Source organism: Acinonyx jubatus, chromosome D4 (assembly GCF_027475565.1).
Source record: "Acinonyx jubatus isolate Ajub_Pintada_27869175 chromosome D4, VMU_Ajub_asm_v1.0, whole genome shotgun sequence".
Lineage (NCBI taxonomy): Eukaryota > Metazoa > Chordata > Mammalia > Carnivora > Felidae > Acinonyx > Acinonyx jubatus.
Window position 1 is genome coordinate 73,465,821 of NC_069391.1, and position 19,392 is coordinate 73,485,212.

General features: G+C 47.0%; 1 protein-coding gene across 1 annotated transcript in view; it reads right to left on the minus strand.

The window, feature by feature from the left end:
- PSAT1 (phosphoserine aminotransferase 1) overlaps positions 1 to 19,392 on the minus strand; it is a 32,958-nt gene that overhangs the window by 1,946 nt on the left and 11,620 nt on the right. Inside the window, exons 6-8 of the mRNA XM_027040990.2 lie at positions 18,197 to 18,366; positions 10,737 to 10,865; positions 131 to 268 (exon numbers count right to left, since the gene is read on the minus strand). Of these exons, the coding sequence (XP_026896791.1) occupies positions 131 to 268; positions 10,737 to 10,865; positions 18,197 to 18,366 (437 nt within the window). The remainder of the gene's footprint in view (positions 1 to 130; positions 269 to 10,736; positions 10,866 to 18,196; positions 18,367 to 19,392) is intronic.

Here is a 19,392-nt window from a genome sequence, read left to right on the forward strand (position 1 = left end):
CTCTCTCTCTCTCTCTCAGAAATAATAAATGAATAAACTTAAAAAAATAAATAAATAAAAATTTTCAAAAAAAAAAAAAAAAGGAACATTACACCAGTGACCTGAGCTTCTGATCTGGAAGCATACTCACCTATGCCCTTTCAAGGAGATCATATTGAGTTCGAGAGCTTTATCGAGAAATCTTTTTTCTAAAGCATCATCTCCTTTGGCATTGCCAATGCGGAATGGAATATTCATCTTGCTTCTATTCTGAGGCTCCACCGGACATCTGAAAAGCATGTTTATTATTCCAGTTACTTTTCCAAAATGTGCGACAGCCATTAACAATCAACAGAAAAATTGTTTTAAACATTTTGTCATTACAATAGAAGACTTAAAAAGTCTGCCCCAGGACATTTTATAACTTTTACTTAAGGAGATCATTCTTGCATATGGAACAGTGAGTTAGCACTGCCTTGTATGACTTGTACTTACTTTCCATGAGCCTCAGTTTTCTCACCTAAATAATGGAAATAACACCTCCATTTCAGATTAGTTGTGATAGTTCAGTGGCACAACATACATGGAGCTTCCAACATATGGCAGCCACATGACAATGTGACATTGTTTCTCTACAAGGCTAGACAGAAAAAATATGTCGGTCCTAAGAGTGGCTGAAAAACTTAATAATAATGAACAGCTTTCGAATCACTTGTCAACACGGATTGTCCCAAGCCGTGTGACCTTGAGTAAGTTACTAAACCTCTCTGTTGTGCCTCACTTTCCTCATTTATTGAATAGTGGGAAGAGTAATGGAACATACCTTCTAAGGTTGATGTGAGGATTAAGTGAGCCACGACTTATAGGGAGTTTTTGAGGTATATTGAGGTATATTTTTAAATGGCCACAAATTCTCTAGAGCTCTCCCAGCAAGAACGGGGTCTAGCTCTCCACACCTTTTGAATCTGGGCTGGCCTTGTGACTTGTTTTGACCAAGAGACTGCAACGGAAGTGGTGTTGTGCAACTTGCAAGGGGAATGCGGCCTCCATAGCTGTCCTCTTAAAACATAGCCACCATATTAGCAAGCCTGAGCTAGCCTGCTGGAAAGAGGCCCAGGTAACAGCCAGCACCAACTCCTATACATGTGAGTGAGGTCATTGTAGACCACTGGCTCCAGGTGAATGACCAGATGACCTTGAATGAATAAACGTCCCAAGTGAGAGTGGCCGAAGAACCACCCAGCTAAGCCCAGCCCAACCTACTGACCCAAAGTCATGAGCAAAGAAAATGGCCGTTGCTTTAACAACTGTCTTGCCTGATCTGGGATGCCAAAACAGGTAACTGATACAATCCAAAATAGTGCCTCGAACATATTAAACTATATAAGTATCAGTTAAATTCAACAAATTCATCTTTTTATTCCCAGCACCTTGCTCAAGACTTATACAAACTCTCCTTTATCTAGGAAAGGTTAGAAATTTGACTTCGGTTTCTGATTTGAAAAACAAGCAGCCAAGATTAAGTCCCATTGACAATCAAAGGAGACAAATGGAAGAGCTGACATCTAAACCCAGAATAAAGGAAGAGTCAAATATGTAATAACCCCTTCTCCATTTTCAAGCTCATCCTGTTTTGTTCTTACACTTCCACAGGGTGTGATTCATTAAAATTAAACAGCAAATAAAAGCAGTGTGAGGAGGCCCCTGTTAAAAGTTATGCTCTCCCCTAAGGGCACATACATAATTCCTGTTAAAGTTAATAAGAGTCAAGTGCACACCCACAGGCAGAAGAGACGCCAAGGAGGGAAACCAAATATCCGGTAATAGGCTTTGAGCCCGAATTCCACACACCCCCCTTTCACTAGGTGGTAGGTTTCATGGCTGACATTTAAATTAAAAATTCATTGGCTACCCTCTTGATATTCTGCTGCCTCAGACTCCCAACAGGAGGGTCCAATTATAGCACAAAGCACGTCTAATTTAAGAAGAGAAAAAAATTAAAAGGAGGAAGAATGAAATATCTTATTTACAGTTCACCCCCACCCCAAATCTACCCCATTCTATCGTGAAAGCAGACGTCAGCAGGAGAGCCATGCATTGGCACACAAGTCGTTCCCTCAAGCCCAAGAGGGTCTCTGGAGTAAGGCTCAAGAAGGGAAGCAAAGATTAAAGGGGATTCACTGCCCCCATCTGGTGTGATGGCTGTATAGGGAATTAAAAAGAACAATGGCTCGCAGAGGAGAACAGAGTGGGAACACCAGAAGGTGGAGAGACCTGCTAGAAAGCTCTTACAAAGAGGTTTCCTGCTTGGAAGAATGAGGGCCTGTGACTAAGGCAGGGGCACGGGGGAGCCTCAAGCATGGGGGGTAAACTCAAATGCCAACAGGGGCCCCGCTGTCATAGAAATGAGAACAGGTCCATAGGCCACACCAGCACAAACTCCTTTTGTTACCTAACAAATGTGACTGCCCCGTTCTTTGCCTCCCCAGGGAAATATGCTCCTTCTTCTTCTTGAAACACATGGTCCTCCTGACCAAAGTCCCCCCCCCACCAGCCCACTCCACTGTCAGGGACACATGGGTTATGAAGTAAGAAATCTGGAGTCGGTTGAGCGTCCAGCTTTGGCTCAGGTCATGATCTCACGATTCATGGGTTCAAGCCCTGGTCAGGTTCTGTGCTGACAGGCTCAGAGCCTGGAGCCTGCTTCAGATTCTGTGTCTCTCTCTCTCCTGCCTCTCCCCCAATCCTGGTCTGTCTGTCTCTCTCAAAAATAAACACAAAAAAATTAAAAAATGAAGAAATCTGGATTTTTAAAGATCCTCCCATATTCCGATATCGGCTTAAGTTGTGTTTTAAACACTCTGTGAGGCGCCCCTGGGTGGCTCAGTCGGTTGGGCCTCCGACTCTTAATTTCAGCTCAGGTCATGATCTCGCGGTTTTAGGAGTCGGAGCCCCGCGTGGGCTCTGTGCTGGCGACACAGAGCCTGCCTGAGATTCTCCTTCTTTCCCTGTCCCTCCCCCGCTCATGCTCTCTCCTTCTGTCAAAAATGGTAAAATTAAAATTAAAATAAAATAAAATAAAACAAAATAAAATAAAGTAAAATAAACGCTCTGTGAGCTTTACAAAGCACTGTTGTGGGCTGCACTTGGCCACTGCTCCCCTGTGTGCAATCTGGGGAGTTACTACTGAATTTCGGAAGCTAGCAGAAGGTGTCAAGGCTGAGAGAGCTAGGGTGGGTCCTGGTAGGCAGGGTGTAATCAGCCGGGTAATCCCAGGACTACAAAGATTTAAGGAGAAACTCTAAGCAGGGCTTCCCACTATGTCTATGGTAAAAGTGGATGTGGGAGGGATTACTGAAAAAGCAGTTCCATGGCCTGATAAATTTAGCAAATCCTGCAGTCACAGGGTTAAACCAGTTTCTTGACTCCTACTAAACTTCCCGGAGCCTGTCATGAATTTCATATGAATTTTAAGCTCCCCGCATGATCAATTCCTATAGGGATACAGTTTTCCTCAAATGCATGCGGCTGAGAAACCCTTTGGATCTCTGGGATTAGAGCTCCAGAATGACCCCTGAGGAACACAAGGACTTCTCAAGGTTCCGGAGCGGACCGGGTGGGGCAAAGGCACTGCTTCAGCAATCACCCACCTCACAGAGGGGGTGAGGGTTGGCAGGGCACAGGACGTGAGCTTCAGTGATGTCCTTCTATGAGGAAGCTGAGAAGCACAGGGAGCAAGGAAAAGAACGCACCCGGTGGGACAGAAGCCTGCAAAACACCATCACGAGGCCTCTCTTTACTGCCAGATTTTTTAAATGAAGCTAACTTTAGGGGCGCCTGGGTAGCTCAATCAGTTAAGCTTCCCGACTCTTGATTTTGGCTCAGGTTGTGATCTCATGGTTAGTGGGATCGAGACCCAAGCTGGGCTCTGCACTGGAGCCTGTTTAGGATTCTCTCTCCCTCTCTCTCTGCACCTCCCCCACTCAGCCTCGCTCTCTCTCTCCCTCCCTGTCTCTCAAAATAAACATTATTTTAAAGTTGATTTTAAATTTCTATACAACTTATGAAAATCTAGAGTCAAAATGCAGACATCTACCATCCCCTTCCCCGAGACGGCTACCATCAGTAACCTGGTGTGTATTCCTCAGCATCTTTTTAAACATACAAATGTGTGTGCAGACATGTATATGTATGTTCATATGTGTATATACACACCTATGCAGGGCTTACAAATATACATGTTGTGGTTTTCTAAGTGAAATAACACATGCATCATCCTTTCCTACACTTACTTTTTTCTTCTATCCCAATGACAGAACGTGGCCAGCCTCCCACGTCTGTTCACACAGACCTCCCTCACCCTTCTCACCACACGCGTTACCCGATTAGGATGGACCCTAACTTCTTTCGTCACACCCCTCCTGATGGGCATGCTGGTTGTCTACAGATCTTCACCTAACAGCACTGGACTTGCAGGGACCAAATTAGGCATGTATCTGTATCCACAATTAGGCACACCTCTGTATCCACAAAGAGAAAGGACACAGGCATCTACTTAGACGTAAAACTCCTTGGGCAGAGAGCGAGAGTTTTGAATTCTGATGGGTGATGCAAACGTCACTCCAGAAATATCCAAATTTATACTTGACATACCAAGTGCGTTCCCTTGCCTGACATTATCAATCTTTTTAATTTCTGCTGATCAGAGGGGAAAAACAAAATCTCCTGATTATAATCTGCATTTCTTAAGGAGGTTGGCATTCATTGCCCATTAGCCAGCTGGGTTTCTTCTGGGTCACTGGCTCAAACCATTAGCAACCACCCCATTTGTATTTGGTTATCGTTTTCCACTTGTGGGCTCTTGCCAAGGATAGTCACTTATATCTTTTGCTACTACACATCTTTTCTCATGTCTGTCATTTGTTTTTGTTTTCACTCTATTTGTGATGTCATGAGCTGTGTAAATTTTAAAGATTTTCACGTAATTAAGTGTCTTTTATTTCATGGCTTCTGAGTTTTATGGCTTGTTTAGAAAGACCTTCTATACTCCCTATACTTAAACTCTCTCCTATATTTTCTTCTGGTATTTTTATTTGCTTCTTGCATTTAGATCTTTTGACTAATTAGAACTTGTTTTTGAGCATGGCATGATGCAAGTATCTAACTCTACAATTTGTCTAAATGGATTACAATGCTTCAAATATCAAAACTTTAGAAAGTTTCGAACATTCTTCTCTAATTGAAAATGCAATTCTCAAGTAGGAGCACCTGGGTGGCTCAGTTGGTTAAGCTTCCAACTTTGGCTCAGGTCATGATCTCATGGTTCTTGAGTTGAAGCCCTACATCTGGCTCTGTGCTAACAGTGTGGAGCCTACTTAGGATTCTCTCTCTCTCTCTCTCTCTCTCTCTCTCTCTCTCTCTCTCTGTCGCTCTCTGTCTGCCATTCCCCTGCCCAAGCTCTCTCTCTCTCTCTCTCTCTCTCTCTCAAAATTCATTAATTAACTAATTTTAAAAAATGAAATGCAATTCTCAAGCAAACATGGACAGCTTCTGGCCTTGACTCTTCCACGGACAGTAATACTGTCTGTCCCTACCACTGCCCCACTACATTAACATGGATGAGTTTTAGGAGACTGTACATTAACATTACATTTGATTAATGTAAATATGTTATTTTTTAAAATTTGCAGCGATCCTTTTGCATTAACTTGCCCAGATGAGCATCTGGATTTACTTGTAGATATTTTATCATTTTTGTGGCTACTACAAATGGGATCTTTTTACTTCATCACGCTTTTCATTGTTATTTCTGGAGTACAGCAAAGTAATCGACATTTACATATTTAGCTGTAACTAATCACAATTCTGACCTTGATCATTTCTAAGGTTTTCCACTGATCCCTGCATTACGAATAGAGAGTCATAGTCTATGAGTTTTGTAGTTTGCCTAGTATAGTAGTTAAGGACCCCGGCCCCAGCGCCCCTGGGGTCCTTAATGTGCATATCCTCAAGTGCATATCCTGGCTTGCTCCCACTTCCCAGCTGCCACCTTCACCTTCACCTGTCTGTGCCTCTGGAAAACAGGCTTACTGTCTGCTTCACGGGGCTGTGCGGTCATATAATGTGTACCTTAAAGCACCAGGGCTCTGCCTGCTTTGTTCTATGCTAGTGTTATCACTAGACCCATCCATGCTCCCCTCTTTCCTAAGGTCTGATCCCCAAAAGAAGGTAACAAGAAAGGGGACCTCAGGTCTGGATACAGATGCCTTCACTTGGACATCTTTATAATATCAAAATTAGTATCTAATATATAGTGAGCACTGTGTCAGGACCATTCTAAGGGCTTCCCATAGTAACACAAAATAATAATATTAGGAACGAACATTTTTTAATTTATTTTTTATTTTTTTAATGTTTACTTATTTACTTTTGAGAGAGAGAGAAAGAGAGCAGAAGCAGAGGAGGGACAGAGGTAGACAGGGAGACACAGAATCCGAAGCAGGCTCCAGGCTCTGAGCTGTCAGCACAGAGCCCAACACAGGGCTCAAACTCATGAACAGTGAGATCACGACCTGGGCCGAAATAGGATGCTTAACTGACTGAGCCACCCAGGCGCCCCAGGAACTAACTCTTAAGGAATTTTCCCTAGGTGCCAAGTACTTCTTCCAGGGCTTTCTATAAGGTAACCCACGCTAGAACCCTTCTTCTGAACTCTTGTTATATATTCTTTATTCACATGGATTTTCATTTACTTCTCACAACAGTCATAAGAAGTATGTACCATTAGGGCACCTGGGAGACTCAGTTGGTTAAGTGTCCAACTCTTGGTTTGGGCTCAGGTCACGATCTCATGGTTTCAAGAGTTTGAATCCCGTGTCAGGTTCTGCACTGACAGTGCGGAGCCTGCTTGGGATTCTCTCTCTCCCTCTCTCTGCCCCTCCCCCACTGCACTGTCTCTGTCTCTCTCAAAATAAACAAACTAAAAAAAAAAGTATACCATCATTACACCCAATGTACAGATAAGGAGACAGAGTCTGGAGCAGTTAGGTCATTTGCTAATAAGTGGCAAAGAGGGGTTCACTGTCCACATGGGCTCAAGTCAGCATCAACCAGCACCACGTGGATGGTTAGACTATGCAATGAACTCAGGGACTTCGAAGGCTGACTTTTCTAGTGTCGAAGTCCATGCCAGGGTCACTGGCAGAGCTGGTACCACCCCCTAGAAACTTCCCAGAACCATGTTCAGTAATGGGCTGCCTTATGAGTTGGGGGAAGCCAAAGCGGAGGGGGGAGCAAAAATAAGGAGCTAGAGGTGGTGGTAAATGACAAAGTCTAATTCTAGGCTATTTGGTATTCTTTAAAATTGCTCACCTCCCTCGGGGGCCATATGTCTATAGCTGAAAAGACAAGCGAAGAAGTTCCTGAAAATCCAAGTGAATACAGGAAGAGCTAGTAAGCACCCACTGCAAACACTGAGCGGGGAGCAAGCAAAAGGCCGCTTGACTCCAGTAACAGGGTCCCACAAGAACGTCAGGCGCCAGGATGACATTTTCTGGGCAGGCAGCCCAGGGCGGATGGAAGTTCCCAGAAAGAGGTTTACTCTGAAGATGAAAATTCCGGGTCAAGGTTGTGCATAAGTAAATGAAAAGTGTTAGGTGGGAAAGTGACCTGATTCCTCAGGAGACAACCCGCCTGCCATGTTGGCTTCAGCAGGCTGTCTTCTGGGAAATGCCAGGCTGCGTGCTTGGAGTATAAGAACCTTGGGGGAAAAAGGAATTCTGGGGTTTCTCAGTGTTTCTCTCCTATGCCTTGTTTTGCTTCTAATTCTCTGGATTCTTCCAGAGGCATTATCATTCTTTCTGTCTTCTCATTTTATGCCTACACATCTCCTTAGAAATAAATGGAGCCAAAAGCTAATAGAAAATTTGGTCTCCCCTCCACAACAGCCAAGTGCTTTCACTCACATTCAGGTTCTGAGCACTGTGGGGGTCAGGAAAGATACCTTATTCTTCTGTGTATCCCAGGGCTTAGAACAAGGTTAGCCCAGAGAAGTGCTCAGGAAAATTTACTGGATGGATGGATGGATGGATGGATGGATGGATGAGCGGGCATGTGGGTCATGATGGGATGGATGGATGGACGGATGTGTGTGGATGGATGATGGATAGATGGATGGATGGGCATGTGGGTCATGATGGGATGGATGGATGGATGGATGGATGGATGGATGGATGGATGGGTTGGTGGGTGGACAGATGGGTGGGTAGAAGGGTAGGTGGGGGGGGGGTAGATGTGTGGATAGGTGGATGTGTGGAAGACTAAACAGGTGGACTAAGTGTGTCTTCAGACCTTTCCAGACCTTCCTTCTCATTCCAGCACAACCATCCCCTCTAGGCAACCCACTCTTAGCTCCCCAAACACAAGGTACTTTCTCCTCTCAGTACCTTTGCGGGGCTGGGCCCTGCCTTCCTAAAAATTCCTAAAAGTACTTTTGCCCTCCTCTGACTAACTCTACTCATGCCCAAGGTGCAATCAAGCTCATTCAAAACCCCCCCTACACCTGCAGGCAAAGCATTATCATCTTACTGCTCCAAGCTTATAGTAACTATCACTGAGCCCTTGGCTGTGAACTCCTCGGATCATCTACCAAGCCTCCAGTCTGTACTTGGCTGTTGTGCAGAACCAGAGTAGACAGAAAGCACAACGTGCACACCTCTCCCCAGACCACATGTGGGGGAGAAGCCTAAAGGCTAAGGCGTCCATCCAAACCCAACTCCCCCAGGGCCTGTGGCTAGAGGGTCACTGCATGCCAAGAACTCACAGGAACAAGCCAAAAGCATTTTAAGGACAGAGGGAGTAGTAGCACGCTGCTTTATCCTACCTACTCCACAAGTACACCCCCACCCACCACCCATGGGTGGTCAGGGAGAAGTATTAAAAGTTAGGCCTAAAGCATCGTCTTGTCCATCTGTCGTGGCACACTGAATTCTCAAAGAAGAGTATACATTCTCTAGTTCCTATCAGTCAGTTACTATCATGGAACCCAAAGAGTAACAGTCACTGAGGAGGTCTCAGGCTTGGTAAATGAGTATGTGTTTATGTATATGCATACAAATGTGTACACACAAACATACACATATGTGTGTACATGTACATACACGCAGCATAAAGTCTCCTACACCTGTATGCCACCTGGAAGCGGGGAGTGGACGCAAACGAAAACACCATCTATTAAGCTCCCTGTGTGCCAGGCACTGTGCTAGGTGCTTCACATTCAGCATTCTGGTGAGAGGTCTATGGTAGGGGACTGGATAGTGGCCCCCCAAAAGGTAGATCCATGTCCTAACCCCTGGAAAAAGGGTCTTTGAGGATGTAATTAAGTTAACGGTCTCTAGTTGACAGAAAGCATCTGGGATTATCTGGGTAGGCCCCAAATCCAGCAACCAGAAGCGAGGACACACAACAAAGGTGAGGTCAGAGACTGGGGTGATGCACCATAGGCCACGGAATGCCTGGAGCCACAAAGAATGGTTCTTCCCTGGAGTCTCTGGGGGGAGCAAAGCCTTCCTGACACCTTGCACCTCAGGCCTCCAGAACATGGAGAATGGATTTCTGTTGCATTAAGCCATCGAGTTAGTGAATCTTTGTTCCAGCACTTCTAGGAGACGAATACAAGGCCCATACGTTTTCTCTGTCCCTCACAGGAGCGGGTCCAGTAGTCAACACACATTCATGAATCTTCTGGTCGCCAAAATGTTTTTTTGGTTTTTTAAATTTGTTGTTTGTTTTGTTTTTTTGTTTTTTTTGTTTTTTTTTTTTTTTGGGAGAGAGAGAGAGACAGAGTGCAAGTGAGGGAAGGGCAGAGAAAGAGGGAGACAGAATCTGAAGCAGGCTCCAGGCTCTGAGCTGTCAGCACAGAGCCCGATGCAGGGCTCAAACCCACAAACCGTGAGATCATGACCTGAGCTGAAGTCGGTGCTCAACCGACTAAGCCACCCAGGCTCCCCAGTCACAAAAATGTTTAACTAGAAGTCTCCTCGTTCACAGACTGCAGGCCTGGGATGGGAATATTTGTCCTATAATAACGGAAGCAGTGAACTTCTAAAAAGGTAGGCGACCCGGCTGAGGGGATCAGGAGTAGGTGTTTATACCAAGGGCCTCCAGTGGAATCCCTACATAAAGGGGAACGCTTCCAGCAAATCTGCGTGATTTTTCCCAAGGGATGTACCAAGGATGCAGACAGTGGGAGAAGGTGTCTGCCCCAGGAAGAACTGAGACTCTTCCCCAGGGGAGATCTTTGGTGTGAGAAACATCACCACCCCCCGGGAAACAGGTCCCTAGGCCTGAGATTCCACAGGTGGGGCTGTACAAGGGGAGAACCCACCTGCCTCCAACTGCTGGGGCCCATGACCACCCAGCTCACTGGCACTTCAACATCAAGAAAGGGAAACGTGTCCATTTCTCAAAGGCACACGTCATATACACATGTGAAAATTCACAAGAGGTAAGGAGCACCCGGGTGGCTCAGTCGGTTTGGCGTCTGACTCCAGCTCAGGTCACAGTCTCACGACTCCATGAGTTTGAGCCCCACATCGGGCTCGCTGCCATCAGCACAGAGCCCACTCTGGATCCTCTGTTCCCCTCTCTCTCTGCCCCTCCCCCGCTTGTGTGCTCTCAAAAATAAATGAAACCTTTTAATTAATTAGTTAAAATAAATCCACAAGAGGCAAGATGTGAGAGAAAGTCCATCAACTTACACGTAGAATCCTTGCGAATTATCAATGATGTCATAAATCATCTGCGATTTGACGGAGCTGAGGTTCTCCATGGCTGCTGCACCGCCGTTGTTCTTGATCCACTCCAGGACCAAGCCCATGACATAGATGCTGAAATAAAGATTAAAAACAAAGAAAATCCATGTAGTTCAGCTTTGCAAAGGTGGAAAGACATTCAAGCCAACTGTTGTTTTGCAGCAAGCATCCTCCCCACCCCCACCCAGTTAACCCTTCACTTCCTACACTCACAGAGCCCATACTTCCCATAGTTTGTACCATTCACTCCTTTATTTTATATTTTATATTTCTCTGGGCCCACGATCTGGGAAGACCTGAAGCACAGTGTTCACCTTCTCTACAGCAGAGCCCTCACAGGGGGCCCGGGGCCCCTACCTGGAGGGAGAAGTGTGGTATGGCACTAGGAGCAGGGGCTCCGAGTCAGTATTGACTCTGGTCCCACTGCTGCCACTAAGACTACCCAGCATTAGTCACCTTGGAAATCCAAACCCCGGCTTTCCCATCTAGAAAGAGGGATACCTACCACCCTATGCTGGACACCTGGCATTTCAGCTGTCCCAATCTTCCTAACCCCACGCCCACCCAACGGGCAGACCCAGCAGGGTCCCTTGTCCTCTGGTCTCAGAGCTGGGCAGGGGACCTAACGGGGCCGATCAGAGCCCTCCCTGGGATTCTCTGACCTGGGAGTGAGGCCAAAGAGGCAGACCTAGTGCTGGTCAAAGTGTGAGACTTGAGTAAGAACATGTGACAGAGACTCATCTGCTTTCCAGCAGAAAGAAGCAAGGATCAGAAACGGAGAGCAAGTGGGGTGGGATTTGTGTCCCTGGTTCCAGGAGGAGCCACTGCACCCCAGCCCCTCCTGGAGCTTGGCAGTGTTCCTCTCTGAGCCAAAATGTCAGCTCGGCCACCTGTGAGACATCGGGGCTCGAGGGGACCTTAGGAGACAGATCGGGTGAAGTGCTTAGTGCAGGGTCTGGCACGTGGCAGGTAGGTGACACAAGTGTAGTCAACAGCATCTTCATTACAAAGTGCTCATAACTGCACTGAACATACATGTTGAGGAGCAGTGGATGGTTTCCTAGTGGCCTTCTGAAAGCCCATCTCTCTCTTTTTTTTTAAGTTTATTTATTTTGAGAGACAGAGCGTGTGTGTGCACCAGAGGAGGTGCAGAGAGAGAGAGAGAGAGAGAGAGAGAGAGAGAGAATCTCAAGCAGGCTCCGTGTGCACCTCACTGAAAGTTTGTGGGGGCAGGAGCACAGGTCTCCAAGGGAAGAGATACCATCTACTTGAGCTGGGAATATGCAGATCAGCTCTCGGCTGTGCACTCTCCAGGAGTGGAAAAGAGGTCCCCACCAGGGATCTGTGCAAACCAAGTGGCCAGGAGTCAATGCCCAGCAAAGATCTGGGGTGCTAACCCCTGGACAAGAGCTGCCTCGTTCATTAACACCACGGGTCTGTTACCACCGTGACAGGTTGAAGAGGGCGATCACTGGATCTGGAAAGCACTCTACTGGCCAGAAGCTTGTCCCAGAGGAAGCCCGAGGCACTAACTGGCTCATTCACTGTGTCAACCTGGTAGGTAGAGGACCCCGGTGTTTCCATCCCCAGAGGTTAGCAGAAGCCAATGCTGGGCTGCTCAGTAGGCAGTGGGCAGACAGCAGCCTGCACCCACAGACATGTAATAGCCTCTCCAGAAGCTTCCCCAGCTTGAGGAATGAGAAACAGTAGCTAGTGGCAAAAAGGGAAGAGAGAATAGAGTAGAGAACAGCCCCTGAGTAATTTAGAACCTCAGCTGCAGCTCTGTGGATAATGACTGAGAAAGCAGAGGGACAAAGTGGAAAGAAGAAAGGCAGAGGAGTGTATTCCAACATCTATTATGGGGCCAGGCAGCCTGCTAGTTGTTCCTTCTTTTCTTGATCACAATAATCCTGAGGTCAGAGCTACCATCATCCCATCTTACAGATGAGGAAACTGACGTTTGGGGAATTTAATTTGGCTAATGTCACCCATGTAGTGGCTGATAAAGCCAGGATTGCAACCCTGCCTAGTCAGACTCCAAAGCCTGGGCTTTTTTCGCAGTAACCAAGGCATCTGGTTTCGTAGGGGCTCCAGGACCCTCAGCCACTACCTCACCGGCTAGTGGGGCAGCCAGGCTGGCACCAAAGCTCAGACACAGCTGCCTGTGCGGCTGCTAGAGCAGCTTCACAGCACACCTGTGTGGATGTGTGTGTGTTCCAGATAGGACGCTGCCCGCCTCTCTCTCTCTCAGGAAAAAAAAAGGGGGGCGCCTGGGTGGCTCAGCCAGTTGAGCAGCCGACTTTGGCTCAGGTCATGGTCTCATGGTTTGTGAGTTCGAGCCCCACATCGGGCTCGCTGCTGACAGCACGAAGCCCACTTCGGATCCTCTGCCCCTTTCTCTCTCTGCCTCCCCCCCACCCCACCCCGGCTCACTCTCTCTCAAAAATAATAATATAAACATTAAAAAAAAAACACAGATATCACACTGCCCACCCACTCCTCTGTTCGGTGACCCGCTCTAGAACTCCCTTCTAACCCCAAACTCACTCTCCCACGAACCACAGAAGCACACCCCGCCCCATGACCCAGGCAAAGCCACTGGTGCCTATTCACTGACCGTACCCTTTCAAGGCCACATTTTGCTTTCACCTATAGCTTTGTTATCCTAGCGTTCCCTAGCTGCTTTCTCGCTACTCAAATCCAAGGCTGCAGCAAGGTCCACAGTCCCAGCCAGTTCTCGGCACCAACACACTGCCCTCTCCATAGCTGTCATGCTCAGACTCAGTGCTAATCTTAATGGGATCTGGCGGGCGCTCAGCAGAAAGCCCTCCCATCTTCCATGCTGTCCCAGAGCCGGCACCTGGAGCCACGCCTATGAAGCCTCAGCATGAGGCAGACCGCTCGGAAGGAAGCGGGTTCTCCCTGTGGCTTCCGATTCATTATCAACTCAAACTTCTAGCCCCACACAGTCCAAACTCTTCAAACTATAGGGACCCTAATGTTCGGTCTCAATTCTCCCCATTAACCAATTTAACATGCCTGATTCATGCCTTCACTTCTAAAATGCCACCTGCATCGCACAGCATAGGTTTACCATCGAAGCTTGTCTACTAAGTTACTAAATAAATCACAGTAGATCCATTCTGTGGAATACCACTGGAACACCATACAGCAATTCAAAGCGGGCGGGGGGGGGAAGGCAGGTATTTGAGCTTATATCGCATAGCATAGTGTTCGTGGCAGATTGTGGGGTAGAAAAAAGAAATCCACAGAATAGTCTACAGGGTAAAGTCCCACTCACATAACTAAATACAGCTCTGTATATCTGCATACGCCCAGTTAAGGGTCTGTTGGGACCCACAACGAGCAGTGAATAGTGGTTACCCTGGCCAGTTCTGCTCACTTCAGAAATCTTTGCTAGGAACACATTAGGTGGTTCAGTTGGTCAAGTGGCCAACTCTTGATTTCGGCTCAGGTCATGATCTCAGTTTGTGGGTTCAAGCTTCGCACTGGGCTCTGCACTTACAGCGTGGAGCCTGCTTGGGATTCTCTCCGTCTCTCCCTTCCTCTCTCTCTTTGCCTGCCACCCCCCACCCCGACGCCCTTTACCCAATCTGAAAATAACTTAAAAAAATAAAATTATTTAAAAAAAAGAATACATGTTAACTTTTTAAAGCAATACAAATACTCTCTGTGCACTAAGGCTTAGAAAAGCACACCAGAAATCCTCAGAAAAACTCTCCCTGGCTGTTTGTTCTGAAGATTCTAACTGCAGAAACTCATCTGCTTCTGGGGTTCATGAGGAGCAAGGCTAAGGCCCTGCGCAGGCCCTCACTCCTACTCTGGTAAGAGAGGCGGCCTTGATTAATGGGGTTATTTTCTTATTAGTTACTTTACCTCGTACTACAGAGAAAAAACAAATATATACTTACAGGGTCAGAGAACTATTTGTGGGTACAGAGGGAAGTGTGTGTACCTTCTTGCCTGTGCATTCATTGGGCTTAGTGTGATGTACTAAAGGGTTAAAACAGAAGGCCCACGCGATCCTTTATTCCACCCTAATTCACAGCTCAGGGCTACAGGCAACTATGTGAAGCGTTACTCAGCCCAGTTCACACAAAATGCCCAGAGCCAATGGTCATTCAGCTCTGATTTTAAAAGGAAAAAAAAAAAAAAAGGCTTCTTTTCAAACAACTTGGGGGGCCTTTTCAAGGACTTCTGTGTGATTCAAAGCTCAGGAGTCTTCTGCCTGTCTTATCGGCTCACATTCAAGGATCCGGGAGGGCATCTGGCACAAATCTTATCTCTAACTTGGGGTTTGTTCTCACTGCGCGAGCTAAAATTTTCTAACCTTGAAGGTTGTAAGTACCAACAAATGAACTAAGTTGGTTTTCCAAGCCATAGATTTATGGTAATTGGTCAATTGAATGGACTTTTATTTCTCTCCTGTTCTCTTCTTTCGGGGTAAGAGAAAGGATGGCAACTTCCAGGGGGTCTTGGTCAGAACACATTTGAAACCGGTCTTTCTCTGCTATGTTTACACTATTCTAATCGAATATTAACGATTCTGCCCCTCGATAGTCTCAGCACTGTTCTGATCTGCCCGGGGGGAAGAGTTTTGCCCCTTTTCTGCCCTTGTTTCTGGTTCAGTCCCCTCTCCTGAGGCAGGAAAGCTCTGGGGAGGCAGTGACGGCCCTCCTCCACCCAGTGTAACCCTCCTCCAGGTGACCAGGTGACCAGCTGAGGTGACCAGCTGAGCTGACTGGTCAAGGCCCAGGCTGAGGCCTGCACACGAGCTGGTAGGGGAGGGACCCTACATGAGAGTCACTGAAGAGTCCTTCTCTGTGTCTCTGGGTCTGACTCCACACACTGTTGTCTCCTATCATTTTGTCATAAATATTAGACAGACTGACCTGCTTTCTCCCTGTTCCCACTGACTTTTCACCCTAATATGAACAAACAAACAGCATTTTAACATATTCATTGTATGTTTTAGAATTTGCTTCCGGTAACTCTTAGTTACCAGAGAAGGTGCAGAGAGTGTGCCCTCCCCGCCCCTCCGGGCTGCGCTGTGATCTGAACTTGCCAGCTTTCAGACCACATTTCAGGACAGTGTTCCCCCCACCTCCTCCTGGAGCCCACGGTGGTCTCTGTCTCACCCTGAAAGACCCACCTGATGGCGAGCCAGGCCTTGGCCCCACCTTCTAACAGGGAGGACAAACACCACCTGTCACTGTGCAGCCTGGCACCTAAGCCCCTTCCCCAGGCTCCCCTGCACCTGCATCCTCACCACTCGGCACTTCCAACTTGTTTCCAACTTGGCCAGTGATCACTGGCACCTGGAACTGCCTGGAACCCCAGAAATAGGACCGATGGACAAGAGATTCAGCCCCACTGTCCCCACCCTTAACAGGCATTTCAGAAACATTTTCAACCAGGGTGAAACACAGTGGGGTTTAGAAGTGACCAGGACAGTAACCACTAGAACACCCCATTCCCCAAGGAAAACAGGAGACACAAATTAGCTGCTGTGCCCCAGTCAGCGGTGCAGAAATCCAGTGGAAATTTCCATCAGAATTTTAACTTTGAGGGGCACCTGGGTGGCTCAGTCGGTTAAGCGTCTGACTTTGGTTCAGGTCACAATCTCACAGTTCGTGAGTTCGAGCCCCGCATCCGGCTGTTTGCTGTCAACACAGAGTCTGCTTTGGATCCTCTGCCCCCGCCCCCCCCCCCCCACCCCGCTCTCTGCCTCTCCCCTGCTCATTCTCAATCTCTCTCTCTCTCTCTCTCTCAAAATAAATAAATTAACCTAAAAAAAAAAAGCATTCTGGGGCACCTGGATGGCTCAGTCGGTTGAGCATCTGACTTCAGCTCAAGTCATGATCTCATGGTTCATGGGTTCCAGACCCGCAATCGGCCTCTGCGCTGACAGCTCAGAGCCTGAAGCCTGCTTTGGATTCTGTGTCTCCTTCTCTCTCTGCCCTCCCCCCGCTCATGCTATGTCTCCCTGTCTCTCAAAAAGGAATAAGTGTTAAAAAATTTAAAATTAAAAAAAGAATTCTAACTTTGAGAAAAAAACACTTTTCCTTCCTAGAGCCAATTATGTAGAAGATTTTCTAGAAGCAGCCTCTATCAGGAAGAACTCAGACAAAGTCCCAACTCAGAGGGAAATGCTCCCTGCGCCAGCCTGAGCCTGCCTTTCCACATGCTCTTCTGAAAGCACTTTCCCCCCAGAAAATTCCATGAGCGGAAGAGCTGGACTCCAACAGTGATCTCCTAAGATGAATCCTTCAGACACAAAGAAACACACACTGGTAATTTCACCTGTGGAGAACACTTAAGGTACAGGGTGAACCCACCCAAGCTCTGGAACCAGGCTGTCCAGGTTCCAATCCCAGCTGTGCCACGACCTACAAGTATGGCCTTTGCTTCTTTACTTGCAAAATGGGAATAAAAAGAGTATTTACCTCCTCGGGTGCTTGGGAGCACTAAAAAGGTCATACAAATAAAGTATCACCATTCTATATCATACATGGCCTGAAAGGTAATCCATAAATTCTGGCTTTTCCCTCCCCTGCTAAGCTCTGGGAACTAGCAACAAGAGAAACAGTAATAATACAGCAGCTAACATTTATAAATTACCATGTGCCAACCACCAAATGCGTTTTATATGTAAGTCAGTCAATCAATCAATCAATCAATCCTCACAGCACTATCACAGGGTACTATTATTACTCCTGGAGGAACCTGCTACACAGACAGGTTAAGTGACTTGCCCAAGATCACACAGCTAGTAAGTAGTAAAAATCTCCCAGGCAACTGTTAAATCCTAGGTGTCACAAGATTTTCACAAAATATCTGAGGCTTGGCGTTAAAAGACCATGGGGCAGGGGAGCCTCGCTGTCCCTGAATGTGCTTTAATACACTTTTCTCACTTGGCTAATAGGAAGCCAGGCGTACCGGACAAGCACAGACTGGGTGAAAAGCCCAAGCCAGTATGTTCGCTGCCTGGTGGCCAGCTTTGTGCAGGCCCAGCAGGGAAAGAAAAGAAAGCCGGGGAGGCCTGGCCTTTGAAAGTCCTTTTCCAAAGTTTCATGGAAGCTTCCAAAGCTTCATGTTTGAGATGCACACCTGCCACTCATTTGCAGAGAGCTTTTGGGTTAATGGTAAACTCCTAAGGCTATCAAGACCTAAAAAGGGCAAGGAAAACTGATCTAACAGTGCACAGGGGATAACAGAGAGAGGTGAGCTGGGCAAAGAATCCTGATAGGATGTCTGAGCCATTAGGTCACTGGCTAATGAAAACGTGCTCTACTTCAGAAAGCTACCTCCCTCTGCTTTGATGGGAAAGAGTGAGACCTCCTCCGTCAGTCCCCGAGGCCCCCGAGCCATGCCCCGGAGCTAACCTGAAGCACGGAGGCGTGTTGTACAGGGAGCCGTTTCCAGCCTGCACTTTGTAGTCCAGGACTGATGGGCACTCCCTGAGGGCGAACCCCAGCAGGTCATCACGGACGATCACCACCGTGACCCCGGCAGAGCCTACGTTCTTCTGGGCACCCGCAAAAATGACACCAAACTGAAAAAGAGAAGGCATGCTGTTTTAGATACACTTGGTCATTTTTCATAACTGTATTCAAATTTCCCAATGTCTTTCTAAAGTATGAGGAAGTGATTCTATCCTAATCTTGTTCAAAGTGCATTCTATTCTCTAAAGGCATCTCTGCCTGGGAGAGTTCAGAGGCCTGCAGGTTACACATGTCCCTGGTCCCACTCACCAGCAAGGGGCCAGCCCGAACCAATCACTACAAAGACCTTATACATATTCCTATCACTGTACATACGTCCTTTCTACACCCAAACCAATATTTAAAATGGGCCTGGGTGGCTCAGTCGGTTGAGTGTTCCAACCCTTGGTTTCAGCTCAGGGCATGATCCCACAGTCCCATGAGTTCAACCTCCCCGTCAGGCTCTCGCTTGGGAGTCTCTCCCTTTCCTTCCCCACTCACATTGCCTCTGTCTCTCTCAAATAAATAAATAAATAAACCTTTTTTTAAAAAGTATAAAAAAAATGGGGCTAACTGTTCTTGGTAACCAAAAGAAACACAGTTTTGAATGCATTCGTGTTTGTGTAAAAGGACAATCGGAAGATGTTGAGAAATAATAGACAAGCTGCCTGAAAGAGAAGAAAGTTTAGGCAACAGATGTTTAAAGGAACTTCAGAAAATTTTGTCACGTAAGATCCAGAACCCTCTCCCACATCCTCCCATGAACGCTTTGAACGCTTTATAAATATCAAACGGCATCCCAAGGATAAGGAGGGAAGACAGCCGGGCCTGATAGGGAGTACTTTATAGTTGACACTGTTTAGAATTGCCAATGCGCGGCAACTGGTCATAAAAAGTGGATTATTCACAGAATGTGGTATAACCGCACAACGGAAGATTATTCAGCCTTAAAAAGGAATGAAGGTGCGACCCCTGCTACCGCGTGCATGACCCCCGAGGACATTTTAAGTGAAATGAACTTGACACAAAATGACAAATATTGCCTGAATCCCCTTCTATGAGGGACCCGGAAGAGTCCAATTCACAGAGGGTGGTGG